At 36.4% G+C, this 27,874-nt stretch overlaps 1 protein-coding gene across 4 annotated transcripts in view; it reads left to right on the top strand.

Moving 5' to 3' along the window:
* itgb6 (integrin, beta 6) overlaps positions 1-27,874 on the top strand; it is a 112,718-nt gene that overhangs the window by 54,816 nt on the left and 30,028 nt on the right. For all 4 annotated transcript variants that reach the window (XM_039757477.1, XM_039757475.1, XM_039757476.1 and 1 more), the window contains 5 exons: positions 1,410-1,571; positions 10,029-10,124; positions 18,243-18,332; positions 24,275-24,409; positions 25,718-26,135. In XM_039757477.1, coding sequence (XP_039613411.1) covers positions 1,410-1,571; positions 10,029-10,124; positions 18,243-18,332; positions 24,275-24,409; positions 25,718-26,135 — 901 coding nt within the window. The remainder of the gene's footprint in view (positions 1-1,409; positions 1,572-10,028; positions 10,125-18,242; positions 18,333-24,274; positions 24,410-25,717; positions 26,136-27,874) is intronic.

Raw genomic sequence — 27,874 nt, 5'->3', positions numbered from 1 at the left:
AGCAAATTATAGTAGTGCACTGAGCTAAAGAAAAGTTCCTTTAGCCTATGGAGTTACTGTACCTGTCTTGTTTGGTATGGGAGCACTTATGTCACTGCATTTCTTTTCTAATAGTTCCACAACTTAACTCTCTTACACTATCCCATATTTACATTCACTGTGGTGTGGTTACAGATCAATTAAACCAATATAATGGGTTTATGTTTCACTCTTCTTTTTAAGAATGTCCCATAAAGCAAAAAAAAAGCAACTTAGCTGAATGAGCCCATTCTTCAAAAATAAGTGCAACACCCTATATAAATATGCAACAGCACTGAAAGAGCTTATCCAATTCCAGTTCCAAAATTCCATTGCTAAAATAAATAGATATGGTAGATGAATCGGAAAGGCCAAGAGATAATAACAACATGGTCCGTGAAGGATAGTTGGTCATCGATCACCGCCCCAACATGGAGTATCAGCTTGGCAAGTGTTAGATAGATTGATAGATGGAAATGAAACTCACTATATAAGGAATAGATAGCTAGAAATGAAAGGCACTATATAAAAGATGGATAGAGATGAAAGGCACTTTGTAACTGATAGATAGATAGATAGATCATTTATTATTTTTATTTTACATGTGGATTCACAATAGTAACGTATTTTGACATAATTAAAAACATGAGGGAAAAATGAAATATTGAAAAAATGTATTTTATCCAGTTCGACTAGATGTTTCCCATTCAACAAATTCTAGGTTTAGTTATGAAAATAAATGCTGTACAGATACTGTATCAAAATGTACAAGTCAGATAATTTTTAATGTATCAATAGATGTTTATCATTATTGATAGCTACAGTACATTCTATTTATATTATTATGAATAATTTGCATGTTGTCATTTTACACAGATCTGTCAGCCAACTACATTTTCATATGCCACTTGTAGTTCATAAAAAGCAGATCCACGTTCATGGAAAATATGTACCAATAAATTATATGCATTGGTGATTGCCCTGTGATTTTAAGAACATACTGTTCTTCATTTTTAAAGTAAGAGTAAAGCTAACATTTTGTTGTAATGCAATTGAAATTCTTTATAAAATGAGGCTAGGTAGTGCAGCCTAGATACCAAGACATAAAAAGGACTACCAGGACTAAAAAGTACAAGTCTGTTGGTTCACTCCCTACTTTTCATTCTCTGTGTAATCTTACATAAACCATTTAGGCTTCTATTTCTCCCACTGTAGAAATGCTACAAAACGAAAGCATAAATATTTGAAGTATGTCTTTTTGATTTGTGAGGTGCTTCAGATACAAATTACAGCTAAGAAGATGAATGCAAATAGTTAAAATAATAACACCATTAGTTTTTAAATGCTCTTTCATAAGTCTGTAAGCCTAAAAAACTATAATCTAATTGCAGGATAAGATTGGCTGGAGAAATGATTCAATGCATCTCCTGGTGTTTGTAAGTGACGCTGACTCTCATTTTGGAATGGACAGCAAAATGGCAGGAATTGTCATCCCCAATGATGGAGAGTGCCATTTGGACCACAACAATGAATATGCCAAATCCACCCTTTTGGTAATGTATTTTATCTTTATGCTTTGACCGCATTTAAGCACATTATCAAGTGTTCTCTTTTTGCACACTGTTTTCTCTACAGGAAGATTCTTCTAAAAAACTAAACGTGAATTGGCTCTTTTGTAGAAATGAATTCTTAAAAGGACAATTGACTTAAGTATGTTACTATTTTCATTGCTAGATAGTGTGTATCCATCTGAATGCATTTAAAACCAACTCTTCAAATGCAGTCATTGTGCTGTTCAGCACATTAGAATCTATAGATAAAGAATAGGTGATTGTACTCTTTTTATCAGGATTTTAAATAGTATTTTTACTATAATGGAAGGCTCTGTGTTGTCCTTATCAGTCATTTACTAAAAATACTCCACCTTTACTCTCCTCCTGTCATTGTGACATAATGTCAATGGCAGCTGCAATCTGGTGACAAGGTCCAGAGCTGTAGAATAAGCTGGAATGCTCTACATGAGATTTTAAAATACTACTGTATTTAGTGGCTGATTGACCAGTTTTTAGCAAAATTTAAAACCTCCGTCCTCTGCTATTTTCGTACCATTTAAAATTAACAATCAAATAATGATTGAGAGACTATTGTGTCATAATGAAGTGGCATCTCTCTATGCCATCAATAATGAATCAATAGGATATAATAATATTGTTCATTAATTTATTAAGCTAAAGGTTGGAGTAGACAAACTTGCGGCCATCCAATTATAACTGTAGGCTAATTAATCACTGTGGTGAAAATCATTTGCAATACAGTAAGTACCCTAACCTGGAATATAACAAAAAATTACCCCTTTTTAATGAGTTAGTAGCTAATCTGTCTTAGCAAATTAACTACTTCCATCTTGAATATTCTTTGTCTTCATATCCCTAAATGCTTTGAACAGTGGTGTTACAAAGAACTAGTTAACTGGCCAGATTACTGTTTATGGTGTACTGTTACTGACTGTTTTGGTTATTAATTCACATGTTTCTGTATGCTTATGTTATAGGACCACTTTGTCTGCTGCTGCTTCCGTTAGTAACAACAACAACAACAACATTTATTTATATAGCACATTTTCATACAAACATAGCTCAAAGTGCTTTACATATTAAAGAATAGAAAAATGAAAGACACAATTATAAAACAAAATAAATCAACATTAACATCGAATAAGAGTAAGGTTCAATGGCCAGGGGGGACAGAAAAAACAAAAAAAACTCCAGAAGGCTGGAGAAAAAATAAAATCTGTAGGGATTCCAGACCATGAGACCGCCCAGTCCCCTCTGGGCATTCTACCTAACATAAATGAAACAGTCCTCTTTGGATTTAGGATTCTCACGGAAGGGCTTGATGATGATGATGGTCACGTAGACTTCTGCCTTTTAATCTGTCCATCATTGTTAGAGCATCATGAAGCTTTGAGTAGGTGGTGGTGGCGCAGGCCGGAAAAAGAAACAGAAAAGAGAGTAGGGGTCAGTACTGATTTTAGAGCCACCATGAATAGTTATTTTGAGGAGATTGAACATATAGAGTATCAGGATTAAGTTAAATTACGATTAAAATGAAGTTATAAAAAGGCCATGTTAAAGTAATGTGTTTTCAGCAGTGTTTTAAAGTGCTCTACTGTATCAGCCTGGCGAATTCCTATTGGCAGGCTATTCCAGATTTTAGGTGCATAACAGCAGAAGGCCGCCTCACCACTTCTTTTAAGTTTTGTTCTTGGAATTCTAAGGAGACACTCATTTGAGGATCTGAGGTTACGATTTGGAATATAAGGTGTCAGACATTCCGATATATAAGATGGGGCGAGATTATTTAAGGCTTTATAAACCATAAGCAGAATTTTAAAGTCAATTCTGAATGACACAGGTAACCAGTGTAGTGACATTAAAACTGGAGAAATGTGTTCGGATTTTCTTTTCCTAGTTAGGATTCTAGCAGCTGCATTCTGCACTAGTTGCAAACGATTTATATCTTTTTTGGGTAGTCCAGAGAGAAGTGCATTACAGTAATCTAGTCGACTGAAAACAAACGCGTGAACTAATTTCTCAGCATCTTTCAGTGATATAAGCGGTCCAACTTTACTTATGTTTCTTAAGTGAAAAAATGCTGTCCTAATGATCTGATTAATATGTGATTTAAAATTCAGATTACAGTCAACAATCACCCCTAAGCTTTTTACCTCCGTCTTGACTTTTAATCCTAATGTATCCAGTTTATTTCTAATAGCCTCATTGTATCCATTATTGCTGAGCACTAAAATTTCAGTTTTCTCTTTATTTAACTTGAGAAAATTACTATTCATCCATTCTGAGATACAAGTCAGACATTCTGTTAGTGAATCGAGAGAGTCGGGGTCATCAGGTGCTATTGATAAGTACAGCTGTGTGTCATCAGCATAGCTGTGGTAGCTCACGCTGTGCCCTGAGATAATCTGACCTAACGGAAGCATGTAGATTGAGAATAACAGCGGACCCAGGATAGAGCCTTGTGGAACACCATATTGGATATCATGTGTCGGGAAGTAGGAAGTACCTTGAGACTGGGTGGCTGATCAGTGGAGTCATAAACTAATGTGATGTCTCCCGTGTCCCAATTTGGTATTAGCTTTCAAAACACTCCCTTCTAAATAAATATACAATGAAGCAGAAAAATATTTTGGTCCTTCAATCAGCATGTCAGCATTACCTGTTCAGCGGTGAACACCCATAATTGTAAATAGTTTCTTGCTGTAATGGAAATACCATATCTTGTGTGCTTTATCAGATATAGAGTACTGCACGCTCAAGTCAGTGGTGTACCTGACTGCTATGATGATTTGAATTTTAGCAGAGGTAAAATACTCTTAGTCAGTGATTAACTTTTGATTCTATAAAAAGTTATAACTAAACATTTGTATGCTTCAGTGTAGATTCCACCACATCCTCTCAGCTGCTAGAAGCAGCTCATAGATATGTAATACAGTATATGACAAATAATACAAAGAGTACAGAATGCATGTTTCACCCTTATTGGGGCTTGTCAGGTGTGCACACTTTTGTATCCCCTTATGGGGATCAAATCTCAGACATCAGCACCTGAGGCGAAGCCTCTGATGCTGCTGTAAGGTGGCTGGTTTTCTCATTTGACAGGGTGAAGATTGGAGTACAGCATTACATTCTTAGTTCTGAATCAACTTAGAGGATGTGGCAGGTGTTTGCCGACTGGCCGACCAACCACAAGTCTTACCTGGTAGGTAACCACCTAAATAATCAGATTGCAATTCAGAACTAAGAATGTAATACTGTATTCCGATTTTGACACTGTCAAATAAGCAAACCAGGCGCCATGGCACAACGTCAGAGGCTTCTCTTCAGGCATTGGCATTCAAGGTTCGATGCCCATAAGTTGATTCAAAAGTATGTACATCTGCCAAGCCCCAATAAGGATGAAACGTGTTATGTACTCTTTGTATTATATGTCATATATATAAATATACATCTCTATTATAAAAAAAAAACTTGCGACGAGACGTGATCTTTTGACAGAGAAACTTTCACGTCACGCTAGATGGTCAAGTCACGTCATACTTACAACCTTTGGAAGCAAGTCACATGCAGAGCAGGTTAGAGATAATGGATGTAGGAAATTCAAAAGTCTCAAAAAAAGGAGAGTAAAGATCGCTTTAGCACAAACAAACGGAAAATATTACTCAGTGAAATAATGGAACAGCAAAAAGAGATAGATTAGTGTTTGAAGATGTCTGGGGGACGAAAATGTAGATCACGCAGCACGGCAGCAGCAGCAAGCCAGCAGCTGATCGAGCAAAGAGGAGGTAAAACAAAAACTGTATTTGTTTCCCATTGTGTCACCAGTTAAGAGGGGTTTACAGAGGTGCGGCTGTGTCTACTTGGGGTGCGTTCAGCCACCCTTTTCACAACGGCGTGTAGCGCTGGCGGGGGTTTGGCGAAGCCCCCTAGTATATATAATAACAATATATACCAATGTCTGTCTGTCTGTATGTCTGCTTTTCACAAAAAAACCTACTTAACGGATTTAGATCAGGGTTTTTTTCAAAAATTTGCTTGAACATTCCGGTTAATTATGCGACTTCTCTCATCACGCTATGTATCATAGTTTGGTTGTGGCACCGATTTATTCGCACGAATCCGAGAGACAGGCTGTGGGCTGAGGGGGCAAGGCAGTACCTCAGGAGTGGGGAGCTGGGTGTGGCCATCCTCACTCACGTACCGGCCTCCGTTCGAGTCACTCTAACTTGCCTCTGCTTAGCTAGCGATACCTGTTTGTTAAGTAGACATTATCATCTAGAGATTGTTAAAGAATAGCGTTTGATGTTTTGAGAGAGATCACAGCTATGTGTGTTTTAGAGGGTACCTGCTCACTGGCAGAGATATCATGACCATGTGCTGTTTTCCCCACGCAGGGGACGCTCTCCTGTGTTTGTATACAACATATATATATATATATATACAGATAGCTCTTGTGATTTACAGGGCTTAGTGGCACAGGACCATGAAGTAAAAATCCATGAATACTTTCAACAACATAAACTAACACACAGAGAGAGAAAGACAGACCAGCAGTACACATACAGCACTACTACGATATTATAAGGTACTAGCCAACCCGCGGCGTACCATAAGCCGCATAATCAGGCCGGTTTTTTAATGATTTTTAAGCACAGGGAGAAAATCAACTTTGAAAAATCGGTAATGTAATAAATCAGCAAGAAAAGCAACATTGTAACGATGCATGGAACGATCCAACACACAATCGTCCGTGCGGCACTCAGGCGCGGAGGGTGGAACGGGAGGAGAGGAGAAGGACGTCCACTCCGCTCCCTCCGTCATGCTAGTCTGCTAATTTCTCGTCCAGTATGCACTGCCTGCTCATGTGCCCTCCTCCAACTCGTCACTCGAGTCGTTGTCGTCTTTGCACAGTCCAGATGCACCTGTGACTCAGACTTTTAATTGCTCTGTGCGGTTTTGGCTGCCTTTCTATATATAATCAACCAAGACACCTGACCACGGTAGTAGCGAGGTGGGAGGGGGGTGTGTACAAAGTGCAGGAGCATCTAAGAAAACGCATGTTTGTCGCGGATGTGAATTGCTGTATGTAGCCTGTAAAGCAGTTTGCTATGGTGCAAGTGATCGTGCGTCGTAACCGAAAACTCGGTTTTTAAAGACTGCTTACTTCATTGTTTATACGACTGTAGGTGAATGAAAAGATGTAACTCTGGAGAGAGCAACATACAATACAGCGTTTTACACGCTGCATATAGCGATTCACATTCGCGACAAATTGTTTTACACGCAGCATACAGCGATTCACATCCGCGACAAATATGAATCTTCTTAGATAGTGCTGTCGTGTCCACTCACGCTCTCGAAGCACACACACTGCCTGGTCATGTGCCCGCTCGCAAGAGCAACTAACAGAGACCCTCCCACCAACTGTAAGACTATGGGATACCCCTCGCAAACTGCTCTACATGCCGCATACAGCGATTCACATCTGCGACAAACAAACTGTTTTACACACTGCATACAGCGATTTACATCTCCAACATGATTTTTCTTAGATGGTCCTGTCGCGTCCACCCTCGCACTCGAAGCATATACACTGCCTGGTCATGTGCCCGGTTGCAAGAGCAATTGACAGAGACCCGGTCACCAAGTCTAAGACCATGGGAAACCCCTCGGAAACTGTTTTACACGCTGCATACAACAATTCACATCCGCGACAAACAAACTGTTTTACACGCCGCATACAGCGATTTACATCCGTGACAAACATGCTTCTTCTTAGATAGTCCTGCCGCGTCGTGCGGTGCCTCTGTGTGAACCGGTCAGGCACAGAGAAGGTCAGCTGCTGAGAGAGCGTCTCGACTGTTGCAGGGCCTGCATTGGTGAAGCAGGTGAGACGGTAATGAAACAGAGGCACAGGGCTTATTGGTTTTTAAAGACTGCTTCCTTCATTGTGCTTTAACCTCAGTTGTAAAGGATTGTTTTAAGGATCCCATGGGATACCCCTTGCAAACTGTTTTACACGCTGCTCACTTCCGCGAGAAACATGCCTCTATGAACAGTCAACGTGGCTCAGAGGTGCATGTGGACTCTATGACAGATGAACATAAATGATGCCGTTTTTCCTGTGTCGCGCGTCCGAGTTGGTGGGCATGGTTCTGCGAGTTGTCGTCGTATCCAATGGTCTTAGAGTTGGTGGGCGTGGCTCCTTCCTGCGTGCACCATGGGCGTCTTACTTGTCAGCGGCTTAGTGAATCCACACTCCTTCCGTCGTGCTTTCCATTGGTGTCTTGCCTTAGTGAATTATATATATAGATAGATTATATTTAGATATCAGTAAAATACAAAACTCAAGTTTCTACTGTATACATAGGCCTACCTGTAAATTAATATCCACTTTCCCCACAGGAGTAGCTGCTGCAGCGACTTCATGAATTACCTGCTCTTTTGCCCAAGCAGCTGACTTTACTGAATGAAACATATCCAAATATACAACATCACTTTCTTCTGTCTCTTGGGGGCACTTTTAGAACTAATAGAAGCACTATGTTTTGGATGATCATTGTGCAAGTAAATCAAGTGTGTGAGGCTGGCTGCATGTTTGTCCACCAGACAAAGTGCACAGTGCTAAAGAAATGTATCAGATTGTATCTTAAATGTTGTAAGTTGCCTTGGATAAAGGCATCAGCCAAGTAACACCATTATTAGTTCACTGGAGCTGCTTACTCCTGAACATGCTATACACAATTGTCGATGAGGAAAAATATTTCTGCATTAGATCAATTCCTGCCTTTTTCTAGTGACTTGGCTTTTGTTGATAGTCATTGTAAAACACAATTTTACAGGAAAGTGTATTTGAATTGAAATGGTTAATCAGTAGGAATAATGTAATTTTTGAGTATATATTATTATCATTATTAGATGTCTATTATTTTAATTTGTTTATGCCGTTCACTCAAGTTTTCATCAGTTGTATTTGGTTGCCCTTTAAAGTCTAAAGATGTGAATGTATGTGCAAAGCAGTGGTCTTAGAGTATGCAGCACTATGATCAAAGAGCAGGGTGTGTCGATTTTTAGGGCCACGACTGGGGGATGAAGGTCGATGGAGCAGAACATATAAGAAACTAAAAACTCATCTAAGAGTGCTGGTAGTCAACAGCAAAATATAGTAGTTGCTAACCATTGAACTTTGCTGAACATTTTCTTTCCATTCACAGCATGATCACGTCTCTTTTGAACAGTCCAGAACACTGCCCCACTTTGAGTTGTCCTATTGGTTACTGGTGCTCTTCACATGGCCCATCAATCACTTCTGCTATGTCCTTCATTTGCCTAAAGAACACTTTCTGCACAGCACTAAACACTTAAGTTGATATCATATTAATAAATATTGAGAAATTAAAAACATCTGACAGCTAACTTTATTTTTTTCTATAACATCCCCAAATTTCATTCAGGCATTTTTCAGACATTGGGGTATTTAGTTTTTTTTTCTTGAAGTGGGGGTTTTACCCCTAAATATTGATATATCAAAATATCCTTTCTTAGCGGATACCAGGTGAAGAAAATGTATCTTTCTGCGAAATTTCAGCTTTTTAACTAAATGTAAAGTAAGGATTTTGCAAGTGAGTGAGTGATTGAGTCAGTCATCTTTGCATTATACAGTATACAAGCAAAATAGTTATGTAAACCTGTGTCTTTTTACCAAAAAGTGACATCCTTAAAATAATTATTTAGAAAGAAAGAAGTGTGTGACCTCCTTTGTTGCACAGTAGATGAGATAAAATTATTGCAAGAAAGAATTTCTGTATAAACCTGAGTGCAAAAACACATTAATAGTGCTTATTTATGCAAAAATTCAAACTAAACTGAATCCCTGACTTCTAGTTAAACATTCACTAGAATGAATGCCTTCACAGACCTTCAGTAATAGAGTTAAACATATGAAGTGTAATATATTCAGTCAATTGTCCTACTTTATACATTATTTATTATGAGAGGTGTCATGTATATGATGTAAATTAGACACTCGCATTCTAAAACCCTATAACCATTTCTGCCATTATATCTATTTTAGCACTTTAGTCCACTACGCTAAAGGAGACGATGTTTGCATTTTTTATTCATGACACATATCTAGGTGTCTTTTCCTGCTTACCTAAAAGGCTTATGGGCTATAAATATTTTAGTCCTAAGCAAATATAACCCTGTCTGTGCTCCAGGTGTAAAACAATACCAAAATAATTATGATATGCAATATTTATGTTGCATTAAAATTCACAAAACATGATATTATTGGGGTAAGCTGATTAGGAAAAGCATGACATTTAATGTTGTAGAGCAGTAATCTGTCCTTCACTGGCGAGTTGTCTTTTAATGCAGCAAACATATTCTGTGATGCACACCTAACATTCTCTTTGCATCTTTTGAACATTTTAGGAGTATCCTACACTTGGCCAGCTAATAGATAAACTGGTGGAAAATAACATTCTTGTTATTTTTGCTGTGACAGAGCCGCAGATAAAAAACTATGAGGTGAGAATATACTTATGGTTTACAATCTTAGTGCTTAATTACATAAAGGATATTCTATAGAAGTTCGGGGAGATAATAATTTTCTTTACGGGTTTAAATATATTGGTCTAAATGTAATTATGTTTTTTTTTTGCTGCTGGCAAATCAGATGTTTGAAATAATGTTCCTGTTGCATACATTTTGTGAAAAATGTTAATGCAGAAAGCTAATAAAATTTTGTACCAGGAATATTAAGTTCACCAAAGAAATAAAATTTGTAAATGAAGATTGTATAATGTGTCTCGCTTAAAATGGAAAAGCACGATCAGTAAAAGAATGGTATGTTTTTGAGTACATTTTAGAAAGGCCTGGACAGACACTATGTATATACTGTATAAATAAATTCAGTTTGTTCTTACTGTATAAATAAATTCAGTGTGTTCTTATATTGTACCATTTAGGTAAACCATCTAAATGTGCTGCTCTTAAATTGAAATATCATTACACACAAAGGCCTACTTGATTGGTAAACATAAAATAGTGTACATGCAATCTTAAAGAAAACTTATTTAAGTATTATAATACACAAACATAAAGAAAGTTATATCTATGCCATTTTAAATACATACAGTAATTGTACACAATAATATATGTAAGACCTTAAATGTTTATTTGTCTTTCCATATACTGTATGGTTTTAGCTCAAATCTATGTTTGCCCGTGTCTTTCCATAATGAGCCCAATGAATGACACCTGATGTTTATTTCAGTGTAAGTCACGGTCAGGTGGTACCACTGATTTCAAAAGCACCTTCATTCTATACATTCTGAAGAAGAACCACACAGTTATGGAATTTGATATACTTCCACAAGTGTCATCTGTTTTGATCCGTCCTGTGCTATCATTTCTAAGTCTAATCTCTCTTTCTGGTTTCAAATTCTTCTTATTCTATATTGCCCAGAATGGCCTACATTATGGTTAAACTGCTGAGTGAATGTCTCTCATTTGGGTTATAATATCTGTTTAGCTATATTGGACTGATAAAAAAATTAAGCTCATAGCAGACACCTTTTAGACACAGGAGATGTGTTTGTTTGGACTGTTCTGGGCACTTGGGTTTAAAAGTATGTTGTTAGACTGATTGAGGTCTCTAAATTGGTTACAGTAAGCAGCACTTGTATACGGCATAGATGGAAAAAATGCTATTTTCAAAGCAGATGTGACTGTGTCAAGAAGACTTCAAAAAAGACAGCCATCGAAGTGCCTGGCACACATTTATTTTATTTAGAAAATGCTCCCATATCAATTGTGCCAACAATCACAAATGTGTACACTTTAAAAACTAAATTCATTATTTATTTAACTTTTGGTCTGAAAATCCTAGTTGCTTTTTACATTTAAGATGCATATAGCCATACTATTTGGCTACTACCATTGGTATAATTTATAACAAGCACATCAAAGAAGTGGGCTCACTAGATTTAGAAAAGTACACTTTTGTCGGCAGTTCTTAATTAAAACTGTCACACAAGCACTACTAACTAGCATGAAACCAGTTATACGATATCTCTGAAAAATAAACCACCTTGTATCTACTGTCCCCATTTAGGTGAAGTATTTTCATGGAATTTTTTGTAAGTTGTATTTTTAGTCAATCCAAAGGCATGGACAGTATTTAATTAGTATAATATCATGAATATTGTTTCTCTTATTGGCTTTGATTTTAGTTTTATAAGATACTGAACCTCTTTAAAAGCACTTTGAAAAATTGTACGTTAATTAAACTGTTGGCATGACATTAGGGCCCAGGGCATAAGAGGGCCTAGTTTTGGTAGATACTGGAGTATTTTTTGTATGTACCTTTAATACTGAAACATTGTTTTTAATAAATAACATATTAAATTGATAATTTAATTGTGCACATACTCACTCACTTATGCCACCGAGCAAACACAGGATGATACATTACCTTTTCTGTCATTTTACCTCATTTTAAATCACAGGTCTTAATTATACAGTACATACATTGTCAACCCCCAATTAATCCAATGCAATTTTGGTGGGGCCAGAGTCACCATTACCTCACCAGGCTGAACTACACATTGGTCTGGGCAATATTTTTAAAAGGTGGGCTCACTTATTACACAGTTCACATATGTTATTTTGTGCACTATTGTGTAAGGATAGTATGACAATAAAGTCACTTGACTTGACTATAAGTCCACACACAATGACGCTACTCTTAAGACACTAATGTACCAAAATAAAATCATATTTCCAGTTTCTTTTTGCATTTTGTGATAGGACATCCAGGGCTGCAAGGTTTGAGGTACGAGAAGATATTAAAGGAAATTAACGTTTTCAGTTTAAGCAAACATAGATTAAGTGGTGACTTGTTTGAAGTGTTTAAAATTCTATATGGAATGAAGAAGGTCAATCCCAGCTCTTCCACAAGAATAGGGTGACACAGATAGGAACTTGTTAAGGGTAAATAACTTGTAAGCGTTAGATAGTTGTTCATCACACATAGATGCATGCAATAAATTACAAAGTAGTGTGGTAAAGAGTGATACTTTAGCGACTGTCAAAATTCAACTTGGAAAAATTAGATGAATAGGATCAGTGAGATTTGGGCTGAATAGCCTGTACTCTTCAAAACTAAGTGTTCTTAAGCAAGAACACATGGACATACTGTATTTGAGCAATCCTTAAAAATCAGAGGAAATAAAAGCATTAGTGAGACCTTGTGACAGTAGCCAAAATGTGTTGAGTCCACTTCAGTTCATCAGTGATGGTCACTCCAAGAAATATAAAGCTGCTCACCCTCTTAAGAGTTTGATATGTAAGTGCATTTAAGACTGAAGCCAGGAAGCACTTCTCTACACAAGGAGTTTTGGGAATCTGGAACAACTACTGAGACGTAATTGAAGCAGACATCATGACAAGAAGCATACAGTTGAGATACTGGGACAGCTTAGCTATTAGCTAAATAAATTAACTTGTTGAACTGCATAGCTAGCTCTCTTTTGTCAAATTTATAATGTCCTTATGCTCTTGACATGCATAATAACTTTAATCCCATAAAATGCTCTCCAGTGTGTGGATTGCACTGTGAATGGTTTGTGCTTAGGCCCTTCCCTGACTGGATCCTGCTTATTACATTTTCTTATCCTCTTTGCTTGCTTTATACTAGTGCATGCTAATGCTCAATTAACAATTTCATCTCATCTTCAGTACAACCAAATAACTTGTTTTTATTCGCCATTGTTGTTCTCAGTGTGTGAACAGAAGCTGCAAATGAAATGTCTGCCATGGATGACATTTCCTCTTCCTGTTTCTGCCGATGCGTGCATGCCAAGTGTAGGCAAACAGCTATATCAAATGCATTTTCGGTCATTTTAGTGATTACAGAGATACTTTTCTAAACAATGTGAAAATGCTAGATTGAACAGAGATCATATTTTGTTTAAAAACACTTTTTTAAATGAAAATGTAGTAGTGTGAATGTAGCATCAGGAAGGTTTTCAAAATCACAAAGATAGTGCTAGGGTGTTGTACCGTGTTAGCAATTATGAATGTAGAGAAAAGCCAAGCAAAATGACACCTTTTATTGGCTAACTAAAAAGATTACGATATGCAAGATTACATCTTGCCTGAAGAAGGAGCCTGAGTTGCCTCGAAAGCTTGCATATTGTAATCTTTTTAGTTAGCCAATAAAAGGTGTCATTTTGCTTGGCTTTTCTCTAAAATCACAAAGAAAAATGGTAAAACGGATCAAGGAGAATACTTTTGAGTTAAACAGTGAAAACCATACTAGGTGCCAGTGAAAATGAAGAACATTCAAAACAGAAAGCAGGAAGTACTTCTCTAAACAAAAGGATGTGGAAACATGCACCATAACGGCTTTAAACAAAGCTCAGCAAAGACTCAGTAAAGGTTAGCTTGTAGCTAACTAAACAAGCTTAATGCAGAGAGTGCTCTTCTGTAACATTCTTAATTTGTATGTCCTGCTCTCTGTAGTATAAAGTTTAATATTTTCAGTTAATTTTTAAAACCTTAAGTAATATTTAGTAATTATTTCAAGAGGATGTCTACAGTAAAACAGAGGTTTCGAATTAGCATCTAAAAATGATGACAAACTGCAAACATCAGCTAAAAATGAAAATGGGTTTCCATCATTACGGATACCTTTTATTAAGTACCTTTTTCTGAGCTTTTTGTTATGTTTTTCTTAATATCAAATGTTTTGTTTGGGTTTTGAATATTGGAGAATTGTGAAGGTCTTTGATGTGTATTTAATGATGTTTTCTTACTTTTCATGGACACCTCCTTTTTTGGGACGTTTTGTTGTAGTGTAGCTAAGTCACTACCGCAACTTATGACGTCGTAATGGGCAACAGAATAAAAAGTCAGTTCTGATGTCTCATGACTATCTGTGACTGCAGATAAACATTAAAAGAAAACCTACTTTGAATCTTGTGTAAAAGCTTTGTTGGTTTAGAACTATGGGCAGTATGTTTTCAGTGTGATTGTTGATTACATTCTAGCTTTAACGTCTGAGTCTCTGGCGTCTTTGTTTCGAAATTTGCTTTGATTTCTTGCCTAACATCTTGCCTTGTGTTCATTTTTTTCTTTTACTAACAATAGTTCATTGCTATCAGAACAATATGTACACTTGTATGATAGACAGTTTTGATTTTTGCCTGTTTTAAGGCATGATTGATTAATAGTACACAAAACAAAAATGTTGTATTGCAAATACAAATACATTTTATATGGTTTTCTCTTCAAATTAATTGCAGACACAGCTTTACATATCATTGAGCAGTTTAAAAATGTAATAATTAACTGGTGTTTGATAATGGATATGATTGGAAACAGTACTCAAAACCAAAATGAAAATTCATCTACTCTATTTGTTTAAAAATCTAATAGTGTCTCCATAAGCAAGAGTATTTTGTCTCTACTCTGTTCCACATTTTTTCCACTAACGATTTCTTCCTAATCACCTTTTTAACTTACAGTACACTTACAGTTAAGTAAACTACTTATCTTGAGTCCTCACACTCCTATATACAATGTTGCAGGGGCACACACTTATAGAAAAATTAGTTATTTTATCTTGCATTCTAATGCTAACCCAAAAACACTCTCACACACCTCAAAGCAAGAATCAGAAGGCAAATCATTGAAATCTTAGAGAAAAAAAACACTTGGCTTTTTTTGCTGGTATAACTTGGAACATGTAAGCAGCTGAAGGGATGAGGAGCATGTCATTATCATTATTGTCAAAACTCATGTTCCTGGCTACAAGAGAAGCATGGGCAAACCTCTTATCTGCTGCCAAGTCCCTGGTTCCTCTGCGGTTTCTAGGTGGCTTGGTTTAAAGGTTGCATAGCTTCAAGACTTTCAAGAAGAATAACATGAAGATAAACAGACAACAGCAACAGGGTTTGCTTTGCTGCCCGTTTTTTATCATCTTATTCAGACATCATTTACAAAAGTTCCCTGTAAAAGACACATTTTTTCTTGTAATCAGACTACTCCAGTAAGATTTCTTGCCTGTTCTTCAGTTATAAATTTGCTTCCTTGCTTGCTACTAGATGCTTATATTTCAAAGAAGCCTTTTTTCACAGTTCATTTAGGATAGTACAAGCTAAAACGTCTATGTAGTATATGTGCATAAATGCAAGCTACATCTATGTGCAAAATATCGAAGAAATCACATACTGTATGCAATAACATTGGAATATATTTATTTATATAGCATATTTTCATACAAAAAACAGAATAGCTACAATTGCAAAGAAAAAAATAAAATAAAAAATAGACTATATAAATAAGCAAACTAAAAATGGACAGGGACCAAATGATATTAACCATAGCTTAAAATACTATTACCTAAATGCAGTTTATGTCTCTAATAGTTGGAATGGTAAAAGTTCAGTGATATGGTCAGCACTCCAAGGAAGAGAGGAAAGCAAGAATGCCATCTGCAAGATGCTGCAGGAAATAAACCACTAGGGTACTTTTTCCCAGTCTTTGCGGTATCACAACCCAGATTTGCACATGCCACTGAATTCGCATCCCAACCATGGGCCTGCCCTCCCATTATCGGCTGAGAGCCACCTGCGATGCTGCAGCTGTAATCGAACATGATTGTCAGAGTGGTGGGTTTTGTCAAGGGTCGGCTGTGGCCCAGCTGCACTGCTGCCACAGCCCACAGTTTAGGAATGCTGCACTAAGGGTTTCAAGGCCAAAAGATCACTCCACCACTGTGTTTTCTAGTATACATTAATGTGATAAAAATATTCAGTACTTTACTGATTCACTTTTACTGAACTGGGGTGAGACGGGAAATGAATGCAGTCAGGAAATTGCTAACCAAAACTCAAAGAACCTACATATAACCAAAACTAATTTCTAAATAAGGAAGACTATGATGAAAAGATTTTGTGAGCACATGATACTTGAATTTATGTACAATGCATGTACTGACATTTATATAGTTGCTCTGATGACAAAAGCATTCTGAGGAATTATGGGTACAACTGGTATGGAAAAACTCAATGTATCACAAAGATCTTAATGTGGTATAATGTTAAATACTTTTTTTAAATTGCCATTAAACAAAAAACAAATGGTTTTTTTTGTATCATTGGTTCCAAAACCCCTAAATAGATGCAGAAATATTTAATTTTCACTCTGAGACATCCAACAAATTGAATAAAAACTAATAATCATAACAGCACAGTTCAAAAATATTTGATGAAGCAGTTTGGACTGTTCACATTCTTCCCAAAATCTTCCCAAGACTGCAGTTGAGTACTTTGATCAAGTGGCAATGGTGCAGAATGCCACTACAGAAAATGGAGAAAAGTAGTGGTTGGTTAGCAGTTCAAACTTTAAATATATTATTATATTGCAGCACTTACAGTATAACTATTGCAAAGAAATTATGAAAATAGCAAATTTAAACAGTGAGTTCTTAGAAGTTTTTAATTTCGTTGTAATTCTAAGTATATCTGTAAAGCATTCCAAACATTTGGTGCATAACAGCTAAAGACTACATCATCAGTTCTTTTATGTTTGTCTGTTAGAACAATAACAAACCCATGATCAAGGATACAAGATTATGACTCAGAATGTAGGGGGAAAGACACTCCAAATTTATACAGTGTATGATTATAAGTATTTTTAAATCAATTCTAAAGGATACAGACAGCCAGTATAATGATACTAAGACTGGAGAAATACTTCTGTATGACCATTTAAAGTATAAATCAGTGGGACATATTGAAATTTATTGAATACTGTTGCTCCTTTATGTGCAAATATCTTATGTAATTTGATTTTTGATACAGTGACACAATGGTTCAAACCCCATGTCCGTTCACTTTCTGTATGGAGTTTAAACATTCTCTGGTTGTCTGTATGGTGTGCTCTCCAGCTACTCTGGGTTTCATCCAATGTGTTCAAGGTATGCATGTCAGTTTACTTGGCCATTTTAAGTGAGCTTTCTCTGGATTTGTGCATCCCATCCAATTCTGGTTCCTGCCTTGCACCCTATGTTAATAATGAAAAATTCTCAAACCCATTAAATATAACAGAGAGTTGTGTGGAACCAGAGTCTATCTTTGTAGCATTTGGTGCAAGTTAAAACCCAGCCACAGAGAAAATGCCAGTCCATAACAGGAGAATTCCTGTGTGTGTTCATGCGTTATAATAGAGCTTTAATATAATGTTTCCATCTTAGATACTATATGAAATAAAGACTGCTCTAATATTACAGGAAGCAGTGGAGATTCACAGACTAAATAATCATTAAGTATATCGACTGATTAAACATGTCTATGTTCACTCATGCTATGCTAATTTCAAATTGTTAATTAACAGAAAATTGACATCTTTGGGCTGAAACTGGAGTGTCCATATGACATTTTCACAAATAGTGACAATGACACACTGTCAATGACAAGACTAGGAACCAAACAAGGTCACTAGAACTGTGATGTGGCTAACAATATTCACAGATCAAAAGCACCACCTAACAAAACATAATTTGAAAATGGTAAAAAAAAAATTACAAATCATTCACGATAAAAAATGTTGTTTTTTTCCTAATCTGATTTTTTTTAGAATTATGCTAAAATGATTCCTGGGGCTACAGTTGGAAAACTACAGAGTGATTCCAGAAACATCCTTCAGTTGATTATGACTGCATATAAGGTAAGAAATATGTATGACCTAGATAGCTTCTCTTCATCATGTTTAACTCTAAACATGGAGAACTGCTTTGAGAAACAATTGCATCCACCGACTAGTAAACCTACTAACAGAGGTCATTGCCCTTTTTAATGTAATAATTTTCATCAAACCTTTTATTGTCAACCTTTTTTGTGGACTTACTTTTACTTAGAAACTGTCCATCCATCAGTTTCTTAACTCCCTTATCAAGTTTGGAGGGTAGGGAGCCAGTGCCTATCCCTGCAGGTACAAAGTGGAAAACAGCCCAGGATGGCACCAGGTAAACTGGAATTAGCAAAGTCAATGCCTGAGTCAATGATATAACCCACATGTTCGATCAAATTTTATATGAGTTGAAAATGTCAGTTTTAATAGTAATAACATCATTTCACTTTCACTCTGCTTATCCTGCGTTAGAGTTGCAGTAGCAATATGCCAAGCTGGACTGACCAGCCACCTTATCTTTAGCAATTTCTGGGTAATTCACAAAGCATCTAGGCCAGGAGATATAATCCCTTCTGCATTTTCGGGTCTTAGGTTTCTCTTCTAGTGGGTCATGTCTAGTACAGCAATGGGAGATGCACTGGGGGCATCCTAACCACATGCTCAGTCCACCCCTTATTGTACCTGACACTGTTTTGCTGGGAAAGCACCATGTCCCTGATTTGAAGATGCTAATTCTCATCCTAACCATCTGCTCTGAATTATCCCAGTGCATAATGTAGATTACTGTTAAATGAGACTAACAGGACATCGTCATTTGAACAACAACAACATTTATTTATATAGCACATTTTCATACAAAAATGTAGCTCAAAGTGCTTTACATAATGAAGAATAGAAAAATAAAAGACACAGTAAGAAAATAAAATAAGTCAAAATTAATTAACATAGAATAAGAGTAAGGTCCAATGGCCAGGGTGGACAGAAAAAAAACAAAAAAAACTCCAGACGGCTGGAGAAAAAATAAAATCTGCAGGGATTCCAGACCATGAGACCGCCCAGTCCCCTCTGGGCATTCTACCTCACATAAATGAAACAGTCCTCTTTGTATTTAGGGTTCTCACGGAAGGACTTGATGATGATGGTCACGTAGACTTCTGGCTTTTAGTCCATCATTGTTGGAGCATCATGATGCTTTGAGTAGGTGGTGGTGGCGCAGGACGCCACCACAAAGAAACCGGAAAAAGAAACAGAAGAGAGAGTAGGGGTCAGTACGGATTTTAGAGCCACCATGAGTAGTTATTATAATGAATTGAACATACAGAGTATCAGGATTAAATTAAAGTGAAGTTAGGAGAAGGCCATGTTAAAGTAATGTGTTTTCAGCAGTATTTTAAAGTGCTCCACTGTATTAGCCTGGCGAATTCCTATTGGCAGGCTATTCCAGATTTGAAAACAGCAGAGACGTTCCTCTTAGATTCCTCAGTTGGACACACAGCAAACACCTTGATATCCTTTCCATAGAAATCACAATGTTAAATTATAACTTACAATTATTGGTTACAAAGTAAAATTGTGATGGCAATGAACACTTTTGTTGCAAGCTGTAACCTTCAAAAAAGCTTCTCAACAAGAAAACAGGAGAAGGTAGAAGCTAGTTAAATATAATTTTTCATAGATGTCTGAAAACAGTTCTTTACACAGACAACAGCAGATAAACATTGTTACATTTTAGGGCATTCAGTATTCCAAAATTACTCTAAACCAGCTTATTGTTGTTGATCCAGTTAGTTAGGTTCTGAAAACAATAAAGATGAAAGTTGGAGAACATATTCTGAATTAAAAAAAATGAATCAATTCTGTAATCCAACACAGTTACAGGCTAGGTTATTCACTCTTTGAAATTCATGTGTTCTTTCTCTAGGTTTGCTTTTATCTCAAAAGACACAATGCCAGGTGGATTAGAGACTCTCAAGTGTCTTATTATTAGGGTGTGTCTTGTGGTTGATTGCCGTTAGGAAATGTCACACAAGTCTTCTTTGGGAAAAGCAGCACCAGAAGACTGATGTGTATTAGATAATAAAGAACTCAGAGGTTCCTGCCAGGAATTTTTACATTTCAGAAATGAAAGCCCTACTTTTTACTGTACAATTAAACATATTTACAAGATCTTTATAAAAAGGAGTATCTCACATACTATTGTTATAACTAAAATACATACCAGCAAATCTAAAAAAAACTAACAACTTATAAAGGAATTAAACAGGCAGATGCTGTAATGATTTATGTTGTATTGGCAACATTTTGTTGCTGCATTCTTTTGAAATTCAAGTCTAAACAGGCTATTTCTGGCTCCTGTTACATTATGTAAAGTGAAAGTACATAAAAGTTGGAAATGAAACAAAATGCTGAGGAAAGTGTTGTCTTGGTATTTTTGAGCTCAATTAAAGAAAACTTTAGCTGTCTCATTTTCTTTTCTGAATATTAGGAGGGGGAGGTACTGTGAGGCAGAGGATTCTTTGGGTTAGGGTGTTTTTATTGCCTGAGCCATGATTGAACTCCCTTCTTTTGTGTGAATCATGTTCTCAAGGTAGCAGGTCCAAGCATGCTCTCTATTTGAAGGCTTACTTGTTTTTATTCCCAGGAAATCCTGCCTGAAACATTAGGCTGAAACAAAGTGTTAGGGTAAAAAGAATATTTAAGTACCTAGATTATTTGCAGTGGCACCTACTCTAAACTTACAAGCTCATTTCTGTTATAGAATACGTTTTAAGATATGCTGAAAAAGAAGGAAGAGGTATGAACAGATATGGAAGTAAAGAAGACGTTACTTGTAGCCTTATTTTTAAAATGGTCTAAATGTTTGGCATGCAGTGTTAGAAATAAACAGTGTAAAGATGTGCATTAGTCAGTCCATTAATTATTACAGTATATGTTTTATACCATAAGTGGCTTTGTTAGGACACAAAATAATTTTATTTTGCTGCTACATGCCTAAGATGTGAGGCAGGTGCTTTTTTGGCAATTCTGCCAATAATTCAGATGTGCAAAAAGGTGTTGTTTTCGAGAGTCATGAGATTCTTTTTTTCTTGCTCCTATTTTTTGATGGAAAAGAGTTTACAAAAGGTGAAGCTGACAGAACAGAGGAAGGTGTTCCTTCATCACTTACTGTGCATGCATCTTACACGGAGCCTTTAGTTATTAAGCATTATACCTGTGCATAATTATAACCTAAATGCCCTACTTGTCACAATGTGTCTTTTTAACATTTTATTTTTTAACAGAAATGTGTAGGAACATGATTTCACAGTAAATCCCATCTTTACAGCAGGTTTTTCCATATAGCCTTCAGAACTGATGAAATGATAAAAGATCATGACAGGCACTTAATGTCCTGCATTCAGAGTACTTATTGTAAATCTAAAGACATTTAAAATGAAAGCAAATAAATAAATAAATAATAAATAATACACTTTTATTGCAGAACTGCTTGAAAGTAAAATGTTTTATTCATTCCCCTTAACTGTCCTCTCACCGGTGCTTAAAAATGAGACGGGGGAAAAAATGTCTACAAACCCAGCCAAACTGCCAGAGGGTGATTATTTATTTCTTTTTTATTTTATTATACTTTATTAATCCCGAAGAAAATGACTTGGTTTGTCGCATACCCCTTGGTGTCAGAGCGCAGGGTCAGCCATTGTACATCACCCCTGGAGCAATTGAAGGTTAAGGGTCTTGCTCAAGGGCCCAGCAGTGTAGGATCTCTTTTGGCATTGACGGGGATTCAAACCGGCAACCTTCGGGATACCAGCGCAGATCCATAGCCTCAGAGACCACACAATTATATTTTAAACTCCACATTCATGCTTCCTAGTTAACATGATAATCATAATATTTCCAATGTACTTGGTGGTATTATCAAGTGCTATGGCAAACTGCTCATTAAGATAGGTGATCTATTCAGTAAAGATTGAGTTGCATATACAAAAGTTAAAAAAGCAACAAATTGCTGGTTTAGGCAAAATTGACTGCTGATAATGTCAAGTGATAATATCAAACTTTTCAACTTTATAAGATGTTTTGTAATGAGCTAAACTTGAATATGAAAAAATATGACAATCAAGCTACAGTATATTTACGTCATACCTGTCAAGTTTCAATATGCAGAATGGTTTGGTATGCTAATTTAACTCTGTAACTTCATTTTTTTTTTACTTAAAATACTTTTTACATGCATTTACTGTATGGGTGTGTATATATATATATATATATATATATATATATAGTGGAGGAAATAATTATTTGACCCCTCACTGATTTTGTAAGTTTGTCCAATGACAAAGAAATGAAAAGTCTCAGAACAGTATCATTTCAATGTTAGGTTTATTTCAACAGTGGCAGATTGCACATCAAAAGGAAAATCGAAAAAATAACTTTAAATAAAAGATAGAAATTGATTTGCATTTCATTGAGGGAAATAAGTTTTTGAACCCTCTAACAAAAAAAGACTTATTACTTAGTGGAAAAACCCTTGTTTGCCAGCACAGAGGTCAAACGTTTCTTGTAATTGATGACCAAGTTTGCACATTTTAGGAGGAATGTTGGTCCACTCCTCTTTGCAGATCATCTCTAAATCCCTAAGGTTTCGAGGCTGTCTCTGTGCTACTCTGAGCTTGAGCTCCCTCCATATGTTTTCTATTGGATTAAGGTCCAGAGACTGACTAGGCCACTCCATGACCTTAATGTGCTTCTTCTTGAGCCACTCCTTTGTTGCCTTTGCTGTATGTTTTGGGTCATTGTCGTGCTGGAACACCCATCCACGACCCATTTTCAGTTTCCTGGCAGAGGGAAGGAGATTATCGCTCAGGATTTCACGATACATGGCTCCGTCCATTTTCCCGTTAATGCGATTAAGTTGTCCTGTGCCCTTAGCAGAAAAACACCCCCAAAGCAAAATGTTTCCACCCCATGCTTGACGGTGGGGACGGTGTTTTGGGGTCATAGGCAGCATTTTTCTTCCTCCAAACACAGCGAGTTGAGTTAATGCCAAAGAGCTCTATTTTGGTCTCATCAGACCACAGCACCTTCTCCCAGTCACTCTCTGAATCATTCAGGTGTTCATTGGCAAACTTCAGACGGGCCTGCACATGTGCCTTCTTGAGCAGGGGACCTTGCGAGCCCTGCAGGATTTTAATCCATTGCGGTGTAATGTGTTTCCAATGGTTTTCTTGGTGACTGTGGTCCCTGCTAATTTGAGGTCATTAACTAACTCCTCCCATGTAGTTCTAGGATTCTTTTTCACCTTTCTCAGAACCATTGACACCCCACGAGGTGAGATCTTGCGTGGAGCCCCAGAGCGAGGTCGATTGATGGTCATTTTGTGCTCCTTCCATTTTCGAACAATCGCACCAACAGTTGTCACCTTCTCTCCCAGCTTCTTGCTAATGGTTTTGTAGCCCATTCCAGCCTTGTGCAGGTCTACAATTTTGTCTCTAACATCCTTGGACAGCTCTTTGGTCTTTCCCATGTTGTAGAGTATGGAGTCTGCTTGATTGATTGATTCTGTGGACAGGTGTCTTTTATACAGGTGACTAGTTAAGACAGGTGTCCTTAATGAGGGTGACTAATTGAGTAGAAGTGTCTAACCACTCTGTGGGAGCCAGAACTCTTAATGGTTGGTAGGGGTTCAAAAACTTATTTCCCTCAATGAAATGCAAATCAATTTCTATCTTTTATTTAAAGTTATTTTTTCGATTTTCCTTTTGATGTGCAATCTGCCACTGTTGAAATAAACCTACCATTGAAATGATACTGTTCTGAGACTTTTCATTTCTTTGTCATTGGACATACTTACAAAATCAGTGAGGGGTCAAATAATTATTTCCTCCACTGTAGTATGTATGTATATATATACATACACAGATGAGTCTTTTTCATGAGTCATTTCTTTTTTAATTAGTTATGTGTGTGTGTGTTTTAAGGAATTAAGATCAGAAATTGAACTGGAAGTCATTGGTGACACAGAGGATTTACAGATTTCATTTACTGCAATTTGTAATGATGAAAACATCCTTCCCGGACAGAAGAAATGCTCACATCTTAAAGTGGGAGATAAGGTTTGTTCTGATTTTGATTTTCCATTCTAGAAAAATAAGCTAGAAATCAAATTAGAATATACAGTACATACAGTAAAAACACCACTCCTAAATTAATTCATGTAGTGTTAAAGTAGCTATTAGAACATATACCTGCTCAAACAACTAAGGGAACACTTAACCATCATAGTCTAACACCAAATCATTTAAGCTTCAGGGATATCAGTCTGTCCAGTTAGGAAGCATAAGTGATTGTGAATCAGTTTCACCTGCTTTGGTGTAAATGAAAGTGCACTGCAGAGGCAACAGCAAGACAATCCCCAAAAAGGGAATTGTTTTACAGGTGATGGCCACAGACAATAGCTTTCTCCATTTGCTGGTGTCTTTGTCACTTGCGGTATCTGCTGCTGATTCAAGTTGCACAGGTAGTTCAACTCTTCCAGGTTCATTAGTAGCTTGTGAAATAAGTGTAGGGCAAAACATAGAAGCAATCTTGCAATTTAAGGTCAGATGAAACATTCACATATTTTACAAATGTTAAGACTGCATTTCACACCTGTCATCATAAAGACTGCCTTGATTCTTCTGTTAACAATGACAGAAGGAAAAAACAAGAATTTAAATCACTTGCTCAGCTACAATATCTACGATTATAATTAGATTTAATAATAAAATTACAAAGGTTTGCTTTACAACTTGTGCCCAGTGCTGCCAGGTTAGACTCCAGCCCCCATTACCATGAATTACATTAAGTAGGTTAAAAAAGATGTGTGTGTGTGCATATGTTTTAACTAAAAATACCCAAGAAAAAAAAATACCCAAGATACTCAAGTTTCTGTTCAAATCCATCTACGTTTTGTTTTTGAGATAACATAAGCATGCCACAAAATTCCAGCTTATGCACAGTGGTGAAAACATTTGCTGATAGGCTTCAATCCTAATAATAGTAGTAATGCTTTGCAAACTCATGTTTAAATAACAACTAGTAAATTATATGTAGATAAGCAACATTTGCTTTTTTCATATTGCTGAACTGGACGTCAACTTCCACTGTAGTGCCACCACTTAAGAAATATTTACACTTCATCAGCCTATGGCACAAATCATGCAATATAAAAAGGACAGGACACCAGTCGATCACAGTCCTTTATTATCATTATTTGCATAAATAAGATTAGATGTTAAAGTAAAATTTCATCACTTTTGAAATCTGCTTTCTTAGTGTTATTTAATTAGCATGGCATTATTATGGAATTATTATTAAGGAAGTCTTTATAATAATAATAAAAACATTTTGTAAGCTTACATTGCACACCCTTTCTTCTACAGGTATCATTCAATGTAACAGTGGAGTTAACTGACTGCTTGAAGAAGCACAAGCACTTTATGATTAAGCCAGTGGGATTTCAAGATGCACTGGAAGTAGAGATTGAAGCCCTATGCACTTGTGCCTGTCACAATGAAATTGAGCTGAACAGTTCCAGATGTAGTGAGGGCAAAGGCACTTTTGAATGTGGTATGTGCAGGTGCAACCTTGGCTACATGGGCCCACACTGTGAGTGCACTGAAGAAAGTATACAGACAAGTGACTGCAAACGAGATGAGGCAGGAGATTCATGCAGTGGCCAGGGGGAATGCTACTGTGGGCAATGTGTTTGCCATCCATCTAGTTTTGGACGTATCTATGGAGCTTACTGTGAATGTAATGATTTTTCCTGTGTAAGGTTCAGAGGTCTTCTTTGTGGAGGTATGTAATTCTAACACTAACCTTCCTATAAGTACTGTTGAAAATTGAACAGGTGATGATACATGACTGCCATTTAATTCACTAACACTGTATTACATCATACAGAAATCAGATTACAAGGTCAATTTCTGCCAAACAAAGCTTTTAGATGGTGTGAATCGATGCATTTTTTGCTATTCTTTTAAACATGCAAGTTTTATATTTAAACAGCAGAGGGACCAAGGCATTTTGGTTTTGACTCCAGTCTGATTTTCAGTTACAATTACATGTAGCAGTCAAACTCAGTTGAAACTTAAATCATTCTAATCCTGCCATTTTTTTCTTTTTTAGATTTACGTTGATTTGATGAAGAATTTGTCTATTTTAGCTACAGTTTAAATATAACACAGCCTACAATGTAAATTAAGCTAATCTCAAACCTATTTATGGATTTGTTTATAAATGCTTCACCATCCCTAGAAATCCAAACTTAAAACTCACCTCTTATTTAGAAGTGGTCTTTCTTCACTACTTCTGAGAAACCAGTTTTATTATGTGCTACAGGGTCTGTAGTATGAGGTGAATTTTCTGTTTCCAGTGTATTATTCTTTATTTCAATTGTCTATATTAATACTACATTTTTGCTATTACTTGTAATATAATTTTATTTTTTAACTTATTAGCTAATAATTATAGGCCATCATAAAAGTGATGAAAACGAAGTAATATCAGAAATCATAGTCTTTTAATTACTGTATATTCAAGAAAAAACATCCCTAAATATCTGATATAATGGGCCAATAGGAAAGTATCTAAGATCACAGAAGGCACTCAACAGGAACAAATGCTTTTAAATATTATCGTGTCGGGAGAGATGCATGTCTATATTAATCAAAACAAAAATTGCAGCATCGTTCCCTCAGTGATAAAACAGCTAAACAACAAGAGAAAACAAGCTATTCTATTTGCAGAGACTGACAAAACTATTTGTAGATTATGTTTTATCGTTTTTTCCATTAATGGCAAGGTGGCGCAGTGGATAGTATTGCAGACTCACAGCTAAAGAGTCCTCAGTTTGAATCTCAGCCAGGTTTGCACAGAGTCTGCACATTCTGTTTTTCTGTTTTTTTGAGTAATCTGGTTCTCCTAATATATCCTAAAGACAGACACTTTTACATGCATTGGTGACTCAATACTGGCTTTTTGCAAATGAGAGAAGGAGTATGGATAAGTGTTCAACAAAACAGGCTGGTGCCTGGTGTGGATGGATTGTTTGTTCCTTGTGTCCAGAGTTGTTAGATTAGCTTCATCCCTAGGATCTCCACAACACTCTTAAGTGGAACGTGTATAAAGATGATGTATGGATGAATACTAGCAAAAGGAACAACATAAATACAGCTACAAAATAAAAACAAAAAACTAGGGTACACAGCAATAGTAAAAAGAAAAAAAACAAAGCAACAGCAATTATCAAACTACTTGTCGGAGTACGAATGACAGATCCATGATACTGTATGCATATGGGTGGTTAATAAACCCCAAAACAGAAAGCAGTAAGTCTCCTTGGTACATGGTTTTATTTCAATATCAGAAGAGACATCCCACAGGAAATGGGGTTGGGACTGCTCCTCTTTCTCATTTGTATTAAACAATTGGTAAATGCACAGCTCACAAAGCATTGTGAAAATTATGTTCAGATTTATGAAAGCTGAAATTTATTAAAAAATAAATGTTAAGTTTAACATATGAGAATTAAAATA

This window comes from Polypterus senegalus, chromosome 6 (assembly GCF_016835505.1).
Source record: "Polypterus senegalus isolate Bchr_013 chromosome 6, ASM1683550v1, whole genome shotgun sequence".
In the NCBI taxonomy this organism is placed as follows: Eukaryota; Metazoa; Chordata; class Cladistia; order Polypteriformes; family Polypteridae; genus Polypterus; species Polypterus senegalus.
This window is presented reverse-complemented; position numbering and strand designations above follow the sequence as displayed.